Source organism: Sciurus carolinensis, chromosome 18 (genome assembly GCF_902686445.1).
Source record: "Sciurus carolinensis chromosome 18, mSciCar1.2, whole genome shotgun sequence".
NCBI lineage: Eukaryota > Metazoa > Chordata > Mammalia > Rodentia > Sciuridae > Sciurus > Sciurus carolinensis.
The window spans coordinates 23,297,435-23,311,148 of NC_062230.1; the positions used below are offsets into that span (position 1 = coordinate 23,297,435).

Consider the following 13,714-nt stretch of genomic DNA (forward strand, 5'->3'; position numbering starts at 1 on the left):
GATTTCTGGTTTCTGGCCCCCTCCTCAGCTTCAAAGCACATCACTCCACAATCTGTCACCCCTCTGCCTTGTCTGACATCTCCTTGGTCCCCTTCCAAAGAGCTGTCACTACATCAGGTCCCCTTGGAAAATCCAGATGGTCTCATTTCAAAGCCTGTACCTTAATCACACCTGCGAAGCCCCTTTGCCACAGAAGGTAATGCACGCCCGGGTTCCGGGAGCAGGAGGTGGACAATGTGGGGCCGTTCCTCGGAGGAAGGACGCAATGAAGCAGGCCAGAGAAGAGCTCCAGCATCCGGTGGAGCCCAGGGTCAGGTGCGACAGTAACCAGCGCCTGGAGGAGTGGATCCCCAGCAGACTCAAGGTCATGAGCCTACCGCGTCTCACTCAGGGAGTAAGAAGTGACCCTGGCCACCCCCTGGAGTAAGGGAACCAGCCGACACAGGCATTTGGCAAGTGAGATTTATTTAAACAATAAGTCAACAGGAAGAGGAACTGGTGTGACCACCTTCACAATAAGGTTTCTCAGAGTGTGGGATGAGATGGACAGACGAGGTCACCCTCCGCCCGCCCGTCACTCAGGAAGCTCAGTGCATCTCCGGGAAGGGAAGACAGCTTGGCTTCCGGCTCAGCAGGAACTTTCAATAGATCAGCAAGTTATCTCCTTCAGACCTGAGGGGGAAACACACAGAGCCCCTGTGGCAGAGCTGCAGGCCCAGCTCCTCTGGCACTGCAGCTGTCTCCCCCCACCCCTCTGTCAAAGGCGATTTCATCAGGAAACAAGCCCTTGGGCAAGGTTCTATTTGTGGGTAGTTTAAAAGGATTAGGGAAGCATCGTAACAATTTATGGGCTCTCTGCAGCAAATGTCCAAAATCTACCCTGTAACAGCTGAACTTTGAGCAAATGCAGAAATGTTTTTTAACCGTGCACACACAAGCACCTAGGCAGACTGTGCGGACAAAAGAAGCCCCTCGCATTAAAATGGCCAATGTATTGTTGCTCTGTAAAAACTAGAGCTGGGCTTCAGATGTAACTTAGTGGCAGAGTTCATGCCTAGCAAGCAAGGCCTTGGGTTCAATCCCCAGCGCTACAAAAGGTGGGAGGGGGGAGAACTAGAGTTAAAAGTATCAGAAATAACCTATATTTCCAAAAGTATGGAAGAGTTAAATAAATTCAGACACAGATGACGGAACTTAAGCCAGTAAAACTATGCTCATTGACAGTATATTGTAGCAAGGGGGAAATGCTTATGCTGCCATGTTAAGTTGAAAAAAATCAGGAATCAAAGTTTCAGATTCATTAAAAATAAGATAACAGGCTGGGGCTGGGGCTCAGCGGTGGAGCGCACGTGTGAGGCACTGGGTTCGATTCTCAGCACCACATAAAAATAACAAAATGAAGGTACTGTGTCCATCTACAACTAAAAATATTAAAAAGATAGTATCTAGAAAAAAAAAGCATGGAAAAGTCACTAGAGGTTCTCTCAGTAATAGTACAGGTGAATTTTCTTTTTCTTCGCCGCACTTTTCAGAAGTTTCCAAACAAAGTACACTGTTTTATAATAGAGGGAAGGATGGCAAAATAAAAACACACCTATAGGTGATTTTTCAATCAAAAACAAGTGTGGAAGGATTCCGTGGGCTGCACTGCACAGCTGGGTAAATCTGTAAACCTGCAGCATGACAAGCCCAAGCAGGCTGATTATCAGTCTCACGTCAACCTGGATCTCACACAGGGGGCTGCCCGAGCCTCCGTCAGGGTCTTGGCTGGCAAGCAGCCTGTCTCAGGTGGCATGTCACTCAGATCACACCTGTAGGAAGCATGAAGGGCAGCCACACGCGGCTGTCCTCTAACATGGTTTCCACTGGGGTAGAGAGACGTTAAGAAAACGGCCAGGGAAGCAGGACCAACGGTGCAGGCATAGAGGAGGAGCTGACCAAGGCCAAGAGGAGGGCACATGAGCCGTGGATCCATGCTGGCGCCCGCGCCTACTCTGCCACATGCAGGGAACTCAACCACAGAGCGGGAGAGGGCAACCCACAGCTGCGGGGGCTCCTTAGCGAGCAGGAGGTGTGTGTTCACTCCTAGTGAGCCTGCTAAGGGACGGACACTGGGTACATAGTTAAGATCATCACTCGGAACCCTCAAGGTCCGTAACCTTCCAACTGCAGAATTTCCACAGCAGAACTGTCGAGGGTTGGCTGGTGTTTTAGGATCTGTGGCTTATTAAACAACTTTCCTGATTTCTGTGCTACAAAAACCCAGATGACAGAACCATGAATTCTCAGGATATGCTTATGCATATGAACGTAGAGTTCTCTACTGCTTTTGGAGCCTGGAGTTACAGGTATGCCTTTTGTTTTCTGGAGAAGAACACTCCCCATTTCTACATTAAAGCAACAAAAATATGATCTGTACCAAGTTCCTGTCCTCCTTTGGTTGCCCAACACAGGCAGTAATGCTGCATGAGCTGTTCCAGAAGCTCCATCTCATCCAGGAATTCCAGGGATTCGATTCTGAGAAGAGATCAAAATAGTGAAGTATGATGTTAGACAATTAAAATGTATAAGGTGGTGACCCACGGTTACCAACGCGGAAGAATGTTCACGACATAATTAGAAAGAAACTGGCAGGCTGAGGCTGTGGCTCAGTGGCAGAGCCCTTGCCCAGCACATGTGAGGCACTGGGTTTGATTCTCAGCAACACATAAAAATAAAATAAAATAAAGATATTGTGTCCATTAACAACCAGAACTATTTTAAAACAAAACAAAATACAACAACAAAGAAACTGACTATAAAATAAAGTTTGTCTGGCGTGGTTCCATTTTAACTTGTTTATATTAAAAAGAAGAAAGAATGCTGGGGTGTGGGACACGCCTGTTATCCCAGTGGCTCAGAGGCTGAGACAGGAGGATTGTGAGTTCAAAGCCAGCCTCAGTAACTCAGTGAAACCCTAAGCAACTCAGCGAGACCCTGTCTCTAATAAAATATAAAAACAAGCTGGGGATGTGGCTTGGTGGTTAAGCACCCCTGGGTTCAATCCCTGGTACCAAAAAGAAGAAGAAGAAGAAAGAGGGCTGGGAGTATAGCTCAGTAGTAGAGTGCATGTTTAACAGGTAGGAGGCCCTGAGGCAACATAAACTTCTCCACTTCATAAGTTGATCACTTCAGGTATTTGTCACAGTAGCAAAAAGCTGGCAAACAGACATCCAAGGCAGATTACCTAACAGAGTTCTAGGGAAAAAACCAGCACCATAAAGAAGGCCCCAGGATGTTTATCACCAAGTGCAACTACTAGGACATACCACTCATTATGAAGCTGTTCACTGGGATGTGAGCTTCCAGGGACAGGCATGCTTTTTGGTCCATTTTGATCACTGTTGTATCCCTTGTGCTTAGAGAAATGCTTGGCACACAGCAGGCACTTGGCATTTGTTAGAAGAATAAGCTCACCTTAGACTTCTTTTCATATTCCACAGTACTGAGAAAATGCAGACACAGACTGCGACATTCACAGAGCTGGGAGGACTGTTCAGCCTGGGGTAGAGACAGCAAAGTCCATCCCACCTCATCACTAGCCTCTGTGAAAGTTATGGGCTCCTGTCTACAAAAGGCCACTGTCACATGCGACAAAGGACTGCCTAGAAGCAAGTGACTTTTCCTGTTGTTGACGACGCTATCTAGAAGAGCTGGGTATCTAAAAAAGCCGCTACAGCTGGCATCCCCATTACAGATGTGAGACCAGGGATATTCAAAACAGTCATCTTCACACGTATGAAGTGAAAACCAACCTCCTGGAAACGATGCTTCTAGAAGAAGCCAAGAAGCACAGACCAACTACTTGCAGACTGCATTTTCTCTGACCTTCAAGACCAACTACTGATGTCCGCACGTGGAAAACCAGTGATGTTTCTGAATGTTAGTAAGTTCTGTGGAAGAGTGAGGCCCAAAGTTCTCCTCATTGCCTTGTAAGGGACTAACAGCTATAGCTCTAGGGCTCCAAAGGAAAGAGGAAAGCACAAATCAGGAAGCATAAACTAACGGTAAAGGAATTAAAGCAGGCACTAACACAGAGGTATACATGCTGATGTCCCTTCAGTGTTTGAAACAGAAACTAAAACAAACATAAGGTACCAGAATTAAATGCTTAGTTATCCCCATTTTTCATTTCTTTAAAACTATCAATTATCAATTTAAAATTATCAATATTGAAATACTCTAATCAACACAGCAATATAAATACCATGTGTGGTCATGTATATCTAAAAAGAACAAATAACAAATAAATAAATACCATATATGTAAATAGGATATGTTAACCCTCAAGTTTTGTTATGTAAAGATAAGTATGATCCATTCTATTCCCAAATATATGTAATAAAGTTCACTGATTCAAAAAACAAACATCATGTATCAATAAATATCTATCTCTATATAAGCACAGGAGAATACACCCCAACTTGTTAACAAAACCCATCTCTGCACTCGTGCCTGCTGAGTGGCCACTCTCCCTCGTGGTCCCTAGCATTGCCTGGAGCTATTCAGAACTGACTGCACTTCGTTTACGATGCAGGCAGGGGCCATCTCAAGTTGCTATCAGAGGTCCTTTTCCCTCACAAATGCTCAGGTGATGTCACTTCGTTCCTTCTCTAAAACAGGGATCAGGCAGGCTTTCCACTGCAGAGGCTGCCCTGGGAACTTCCCAGGTGGACTTGCTCATTCTGGCTGATGGGCGCGGGCACAGCCCTCTCACCTAATAGCTGATCTGTTACTCTCAGGTTGACACCAGTATCTAACCTAAAGGGTCTGGATAAAGCTTTGCTGTGTTTCGAGTTAAAGCATGCAGGCAGCGAGCCTCAGTTCCCAACTGGTGCGACAGAGGAGGGCGCCAGCCATACCTGCTCACTTCCGCACGCGGCAACCTGCTGTACAACTCCATCATGTCCACTGCGGACGCCGTTTCCCAGCCACTCGCCAGGAGCCGCTCCTTCTGCAGTGTGGGTGAGAAGAGGGGAGACCACAGGTCCTTCACACACCCCAGGCCACAGAGGTCTGTCCCGAGATGGTTCCTTTTCAAATAGCCCTTCTGACCCCTTTGCCATCTTTTCACCGTCACATTGTCTATACTGAGCACGTGTCGTCATCAGGGAGGAAAACTGCAGTGCACTCAGAGACCAACAGGAAGAGGCTTTTCTCTGAGCAACAGTTTTTTTTAAAGACCTTATTTTATTTATGTTTATGCGGTGCTGAGGATCGAACCCAGCGCCTCACACGTGCTAGGCAAGCCAGGCGAGCCCCTACCACTGAGCCTGTCGCAGCCCTGAGCAAGTTTTTAAAGCACGCGGTGTCACGCGACTTAAGACACACCAAAACTAACCAGGGGGCAGGGCTAGGAGCGGTCTCCAGCAAATAAATGACATTTTGTAACAGGGCGTGGAATACTGCAGATTCGATGACACACAAGGGACTTATCAATCACCCACAGAGTGTGGAGCGTGGGTGGGTCCCGATTCAGACCCACCAACTATAAAAACTGCTTCAAACAACTAAGGAAAACAACATGGCCCCGGGGTGGGTGCCGAGGAGAAGATAACGTCGGTCTGTGTGGTGTGACGATGGTTTCAGCAGGATCCCGGGCGAGACAGTCCTTACTGGGAGAGGATCGCACTGAAACATTGAGGGTGGAGTCATGTACTACTAGGGTTTGCCTGAAAATACTCCAACGCCACTACCCACTACCAAAAACTACAGTGGAGGACACGAAGATAACACTGACCAAGACGTTACCAAGGACAGAAGCTGGCCGACAGGACGTGGGCATCCAGTCCACTATGCCCCTAACTCTATGTTTGTTTCAAATATCACATATTAAAAGAAAACTTTGCATAAAATAAGATTTGCATAATATAAACAATGGAGTTACAACAAACACATTTCTATCTTCTACACCACGATGTCGAGGCAGGACTTGGGCCGTCCTGGCAGCAGGGAGCCCTGTGGCCCATGTCGGCAGGTACTCAACAGGGCTTCCTGCAGCATCTCCTCTGCCAAGGAAAAGGCCCCTCGTAAGGCTGAGTGCAGACAGGCGCCCCGGCCGCTCTCTGACCTGGGACTCCAGTGACTTGCAGGTTTCCACTCCCGCCAGGTCACACTGTCGTCTCCTCAGGTTTTCGATCATGATCTGCCCGAACCGATCGTCCATGTTTACCTGGGAAGGGAGAGAGGAGGTTGGCACCACCTTCGGAGTTTGTTTCTTAGACATTGAAAACACCCAATGCCATTCCTTTTAACCAGTCCAGGCTGACGTTTAAGAGCACCTGCCACCACAGGTGAAGGAAAGAGTGGCACCAGTGCCCCGGGAGCTGGGAGTGTGCCGTGGGCAGCCCCTGGGGACGCGGGGCAGCACACACCTGTCTTCAGAGCTCTACCTATGCTGTGCCAATTCCACTGCTGGCACTCTGTCCTATCATGCTCATATGCAAAGATGCAGGAATCGACCACAGCATTATGTGCAGTAGAAAGATTCTGGAAAGAAATACCCATCATTTGGGGGTTAAATAAATGCTATCGCTTTCATATAATGAAATACTATATAGCTGTGAAAAAGCAAGAAAGACAGCTACGGATAGAGACATGGGATGACTTTAAGGGAAATTCTCCAGAAGCTATAGAGGAGGGCTGGGGTTGTGTGAGCCACTGGGTTCAATTCTCAGCACTGAATATAAATAAATAAATAAATAAAATAAAGGTACATCAACAACTAAAAAAAAAACAATTAAAACAAAAAAAAAGAAGCTAGAGAGGACTGACTATGAACAGAAGGGTCCCATCTGCCTTCAAGAGAAAATAAATCTCTCTCTGCAGAAAAATTCATAGAAAATCTCTGAAAACAGGACGGCTGCTGCCCAGATCAGAAGGCTGAGGGCAAGGGTGGGAGAGAGGTCACTTTTTACCTAACCTTTGGATTGCATGGCTTTCCTATTCTGCATGTGGTACTCATTTTTGAATAAAAGCCTAGCTTAGAAAACCACAGCTGCTCTATTCATGTACACGAATGCCAGAAAGACACTACTGTGCGCTGCTGGACCCACAGCACACGCTACTGCTGCCATACAAGGTGACAAAGACACCACGTGAACATGACGGAAAACCATTCCCGGAGTTGGCACGACAACAATGCCGACAGGAAGCAGGGCCACTCCTTTCGTGGACGGCAGGGTTTATGGGCACTAATGACCACACTGCCCACTACTCACCCAGGACGGAGGCTCCACTCTTTTACTGCCCTGGCTCGACTCCTGGCCCGAGCGCTGCGAGGCCCTGGGCAAGCCAACTCTCTGTGCCTCTGTCCCCTCTCTGAAAAGCCAGGGCAGTGCCAGCACGGAGCCTGAGGACGACCGTCACGATCACATATGTGAACGCAAGTGAAGCTGGAACGGTGCCTGGTGCCCAGCAAGCAGACCTCGAGTTCAGGGCACTACTCTCTTTCATCCATGTGCTTCTGTCATTTTAAACAATTAGGAAATGACTAAGCATGTAAGCAATTAATACATGTAATGAGGCTGCTGGTGATTCTGTATCTAAGTTAGTGACTTAAACTACTGTTGACAAGGTGAGGTACCAGGTGTGAGCTGAACCAGGTGAGGGACAGCTGTGGACAACACACCGAAAACGAGTACTTTCCCAGGCTCCCTCCAAAGCCGAGCGTCTCTGTTCCAAACTCCCTTAACCCTCCATGTGCCCCTGAGGTGGCATACGTGCAGGTGGGACAACACACAGAGGAAGCACAGGGGACAGAGCGGCACACACAGACGTGTGTGGAAGGTGGCATTCGTTTTCCCCTGGGGTGGAAGGCAGACCAAAGGCCAGCTTCCAGCACATCCATTCCCCAGGTAAGAGAGGGAGGGGAGGAGACCAGCCAACCCAGAACCAACACAGGAGCCTGGCGCAGGGCAGGAGCGGGGAAGGAGGTGGAGGACAGGGTCTAGCCCCAGACCCGTCCATAAGGACACGGCATCGGGCAAGTCTCTTGACTGCTCTCGTCTGTAATGAAATGCAACTGTAAAAATAAAACCAATCAAACTCTAACAACACAAGCAATAAAACAGCTAGCGGGGAGTCAGCGCCTATCACGTGCCCTGCTGAACACACCTCAGCAACCCAGAGCTGTGGGCACGGCCCCCTGAGGACCGCGGCCTGGGCTCAGGGAGGCGGTGGCAGCTGGGCTCACGCAACAGGGCAACGCCCAGGGCTGCTGGGCCGGCACTCACTCGCGCCTCACAGGAACCCTTCAGGCGGGGCTCTCATCGTTCTTAGGCGAGGACACAGGCACAGAGCTCTACGTAACCCGTCCACGTCAAAAGCCAGAACGTCTGCTCTCAGAGCACGGGCTCCTATCAGGAAGCAAGGCGGCCCGAGGTCCCACGGTCAGTAATGAAGAGTGGGGGCCTGGACGCAGACCTGGGCTCTGTCATTTCAAAGCTCTTGAGATGTCACCTTTTTGTAAGTTTTTTTTTTTTTTTTTTTTTTTTTTTTTTGTGGTGCTGGGGATCGAACCCAGGGCCTTGTGCATGGCAGGCAAGCACTCTACCAGCTGAGCTGCCTCCCCAGCCCAAATGTCACCTTTTTTACACTGAACCAGAAGAGGCAATCAGGCAGCCAGTGGGCCAATTTGTGATTTTCAAAATTAGAGAATTTTACATTGAAATCCTGCATTTCTAACTTCTTTTCAAAACCAGGAGTCGTGGCAACTCCAGATCACATTTCCACAGGGCTGACAACCGGGTGGGGCTGAGCAGCGGCCTCTCCGGGCCCAGAGGCCCCGCTGCACACCACTCACACTTGGCACTTTTCTCCATCTGCATACCTGCCCGCCTCTGAGGGCGCCCGTTTGCTATCCCTACCTGGACGGCAGCCAAAAGACCTTGGTAATGAATGCTCTATGATTCTATGGTAAATACAGCAATAAAATAAGAAATGGAAAAGTTTTATAAAGACCGAGTCAGACGTTCCAAAATCTCTGACTCAAAGAAAGTCAAGCAATCAAAAGTACCAGGATGGATGGAACCCATTAACGAAGGAGTTGTAAGTGGCTGAAGACCAAAGGGAAAGAACGAGGGAAGGATATATGGAAGGTATCAAGAGAAAAAGCCACGGCTGGAGTCCTAGGGAATCCAACCTCTTGTGCTTCCTCTTACCTGTTCATAGTTTATGAGCATGGCCGTTTCAAAAGTGTTGGCTGCCCACTTTAGGAGGCTGGTCGACTGCTCTGGAGTCATGTAAACCAGCACACATTCAGTTATCAGGAGTGTTGGCAATCTACAGTTGAAAAACAGATATATCAGTGTGATTGTATCAAGTGAGGACCCTCTACCTACATGTACGTTGCAGCTTTGGCAGGGCAAATCACACCAGGAAGACAGCGCGCACAGCATCAATCAACATGTTATTGTAACACCATTACGACCCAAAGCTTTACACTGCAGGAAGCTGAGCAGTGAGCAGATCTGTCTGGCTTATGAAACTGGGTCCATAAGTGTGGACGCCTGTTAGAAGGGTTACGCACTGACCGTCCTGTGCCTGGGCGCAGTGGCAACATAACACGAGACTCTCCCATTCATTAGAAGGACTTTATTTTCCTACCCCTGGAATCTGGCACTTGCTGTGGTCAAGGAGACAGCAGTAGATAGGGTGCAAGTTTGGAGATCACTAGCACCTGCTCTCCTGCTCCCCTTGGAACCCTGAAACCGTCAATGAACTCAAGGCAGCCTGCTGCGGGAAGAGAACGAGGCATCTCAGCGGGCAGCCTACTCGCGGGCCTGCCCTCTGTCCACACGCAACGAGACCTGGGCACTCAGCTTTTCCTGGCCAGTTGTTTTGCTCATCTGGATTCTGCTTTGTTTTTTTTTTTTTTTAACAATGAAATGTTAGATAACTCAGCCAGTTATAAATTTTATCCAAGAGCTCCTTGGAGCACCTGTCCCTCGCCTAACATCTTAAACTCAATGTGGTCCTGGACTGAATCATGACACAAAGCAAATGAGAACACTGAATCCAGAAGGAAGAACTGTCTATGTTGCAAACACTGGAGATGTCAAAATGCAAACATTAGAAGGAAGAATTTTTTGAAATTTTTGATCGTTATTAACAATAATGATCTGAATCTAAAACCCGAGGTTATGTCACTTGAAATGATGAGAATGTGTGAATGAATGAATGAAAAAATAATATTGCAAAATCTCATCTAATAAGTTGATAGGTGTCAAGAAAAATTTTAATGTAAAAGGTAACCATTATTGCATAAGATACTAACGTGTAAGGAAGACTGGTAAAGAGTTTTTAGGAAAATTTGGCATTTTCATAAATCCGAATTATTTGCAAATTAAGTTAAAAATATTCCAAAACTATTTTAAAGGTAATCATTAGCAATACAAGTGAGGATTTGGGCTGGGGATATAGCTCAGTGGGTAGAGGTGCTGGCCTCCCATGCACAAGGCCCTGGGTTCAATCCCCAGCACTACAAAAAAAAAAAAGGTGAGACTTCATAATTTTTCAAAACATAAAAAACAAAACAGAAAAATCAACCCATAAAGAAAAACACAGAACCATAATAAAACCATGTGTAAGAATCTGACACAGAATGTTAATATTTGTCATTTCAACTGTTTTCACCCGTTTTGTCAATTTCTAAAAGGGAGGCAAATTTCTCTATCAAGAGCTAGCTCAATTTATGACTGATTATTTCCTTGATCTTTTATCTCATCTACAGAAACTACCAGTCACTACAACCAAAGCTGGATTCAGATGTCACTTACTGAGGGCCTAGCATTTCTGTTTAGCTATGCTCCCATGAGTTTCTTCATTTCGTCTTCAAAACTAGATGCTGATGCAGTTTTTATCCCAGTTCATCATGAGAAAAAACAAGGCTCAAAGAAGTTTTAAAAAAATATAAAACGTCTCCAGTCAACAGATATATGAAAAAGTATTCAACATCTCTAGTAATAAGAGAAATGCAAATCAAAACTACCCTAAGATTCCATCTCACCCCAATTAGAATGGCGATTATCAAGAACACAAGCAACAATAGGTGTTGGCGAGGATATGGGGAAAAAGGTACACTCATACATTGCTGGTGGGGTTGCAAATTAGTGCAGCCACTCTGGAAAGCAGTGTGGAGATTCCTAAGAAAGCTTGGAATGGAACCACCATTTGACCCAGCTATCCCACTCCTTGGTCTATACCCAAAGGACTTAAAATCAGCATACTACAGAGATACAACCACATTGTTCATAGCTGCTCAATTCACAAGAGCCAGATTGTGGAACCAACCTAGATGCCCTTTAATTGATGAATGGATAAAGAAACTGTGGTATATATATACAATGGAATTTTACTCCGTCATAAAGAATAATAAAATTATGGCATTTGCAGGCAAATGGATGAAATTGGAGAATATCATGCTAAGTGAGATAAGCCAATCTCAAAAAACCAAAGGACGAATGATCTTGCTGATAAGTGGATGATGACACATAATGGGGGGTTGTGAGGGGGGGCAAGAATGGAGGAAGGAGGGACTGTATAGAGGGAAAAGAGGGGTGGGAGGGGTGGGAGGGGTGAGGGGAAGGAAAAAATAACAGAATGAATCAAATACCATTACCCTATGTAAATGTATGATTACACAAATGGTATGCCTTTATTTCATGTACAAACAGAAACAACATGTATCCCATTTGTTTACAATAAAAATAAATTTAAAAAAAGAGAAAGAATATAAAATTTTGCAAATTTTCCAAAAATATGAGACCATATGAACACATTTCCTGATTGTCTTGGAAAGGAGGGTCCCTGAAGCTTGAGCCCCATTATTTTCATGGTATATCAGATATAATTCAGGTTATCATTTGCTGGTAAATTAAAGACATTAAGACAATTGCAAAAAAAAAAAAAAAAAAAAAGAACTTAACAACTGCAACCACTGTAATAATTCCTTTACATTATACTCTTCAATACTGAAACATTCTGATTATCAATATCATCTTTTTAGAAAATAAAGTAGAAAAATGGAATTGTCTTCTTACACCTTACAAGTCATTAAATGTTTTTGTGCATACGAAAGAAAAAAAAAATCTCCAGTTAACTAACTAGTAAGTAGGAAGCTTAGAGTTGAACTCAGGATGAGAAGCGAAGACTCCCGCTCCCCTGGTAAGGAGAGGGTACCATGGTTGCCTGTGAGTCCAGCTTTAGCCAGCCCACTACTGATTCACTAACATCTTCAGAAAAGCATGCGCCTGAGGAAACCATGGCATTCACGCCCCTTCACCGCACCTTCCCCTCAAATGCCTGCCTTGTGCTGTGAATCTCAAATATTCACCAATGTCATCTTCACCTCTCACTACTTCAGTAACTCCAATCTGATTCTGACCAGCGGCGTCATGCTAAAACCGTGCATCTCACCCTCCTCATCTTCCCAGAGATGCCCACTTTCAAGAATTTGTTGTGAACCCTCTGGACCAGTTATATATTCCTGCAGTGAAAGCATGAGACCATGAAAATACAGAATCTTGGGGGTTTGAGTTTTATGCATTTAGTATCACACTGTGCATTTTATTATGCAACTTGATTTTATTTATTTTTTTACTCAACATTAGTTTTGAGCTCTCCCCACATTAATCTAAGCCATTCATTCTTCATTTGATTTATCCAATCTCCCACTGACAAACATTTCCAATTTTCTGCACTTTAACAACTACGACGTACATCTCCTCACATATACATGCAAGACCTCCTCTGGGGAACATACCCAAAACTAGAACTGTGCTCCCTACGGTACACACCTTTACAACTCCAGAGACACTTCAGACTGTTCCTCACAGTGGTCCTGCCAAGTCTGCTTCCACTTGGTACAACCATTGGTGTACACCCATTTCCTGGCCCCCAAATCCTTGCCAACACTCAGTATTGTCAGACTTAGACATTTTTGCCAACTTGGGAGGAAAACAGAATTTCATCTGATTACTCCTGAGGCTCAGCACCCTTATAGGATACTCAGATATCATATAGTCTGATACTATAGGATATTCAGTTTCTTCTTGGAGCTGCCTGGCTATCTTTTGCCCATTTTTTCCTAGGGATATATATATTTTTTTCTTTTTCTTTTTTGCAGTTGTTCATTATGTATTCTCCATGCACATCTTTTCTTCTTTCTATCCATACAAGTATCTTCTCTCAAACTTTGATATTAGGCACCATTTTTTTAAAAAAAGTAATAGAGGTGATTATGATGTGCAAACAGACCTGAGAAACAACACTGCTTAAAAATTTCAGCATCAAAATCGGAATGGGTTGCACTCCATGTATGTATAATACGTCAAAATACACCCTCCTGGGGCTGGGGCTGGGGTTCAGTGGCAGAGCACTTGCCTTGCACATGTGAGGCACTGGGTTTGATCCTAGGCACCACATAAAAATAAATAAAGACATTGTGTCCATCTACAACTAACAATTAAAAAAAAAAAAATACACCCTACTGTCATGTGTTTCTAAAAACAACACATAAATTAAAAACAAAACAAAACCAAAAAAAACCTTCAGCAACTAAGTAGAAATGAAATGACAAAACTCATGAAATAACAAGGGAAGGAAGGGTATCGTGCTATACTTCTGACAGGCCACATCTCATAATGAGCATGAAATCACAAATGCAGAAGAGGTT

At 45.4% G+C, this 13,714-nt stretch overlaps 1 protein-coding gene across 2 annotated transcripts in view; it reads right to left on the bottom strand.

The window, feature by feature from the left end:
- Window positions 1-448: 448 nt before the first annotated feature.
- Window positions 449-13,714, bottom strand: part of Lcmt1 (leucine carboxyl methyltransferase 1) — a 46,956-nt gene continuing 33,690 nt past the window's right edge. For both annotated transcript variants that reach the window (XM_047533889.1, XM_047533890.1), the window contains 5 exons: window positions 9,201-9,321; window positions 6,110-6,211; window positions 4,902-4,993; window positions 2,420-2,517; window positions 449-672 (listed from right to left, as the gene is read on the bottom strand). In XM_047533889.1, the coding sequence (XP_047389845.1) occupies window positions 650-672; window positions 2,420-2,517; window positions 4,902-4,993; window positions 6,110-6,211; window positions 9,201-9,321 (436 nt within the window). In that variant the 3' untranslated portion in view covers window positions 449-649. The remainder of the gene's footprint in view (window positions 673-2,419; window positions 2,518-4,901; window positions 4,994-6,109; window positions 6,212-9,200; window positions 9,322-13,714) is intronic.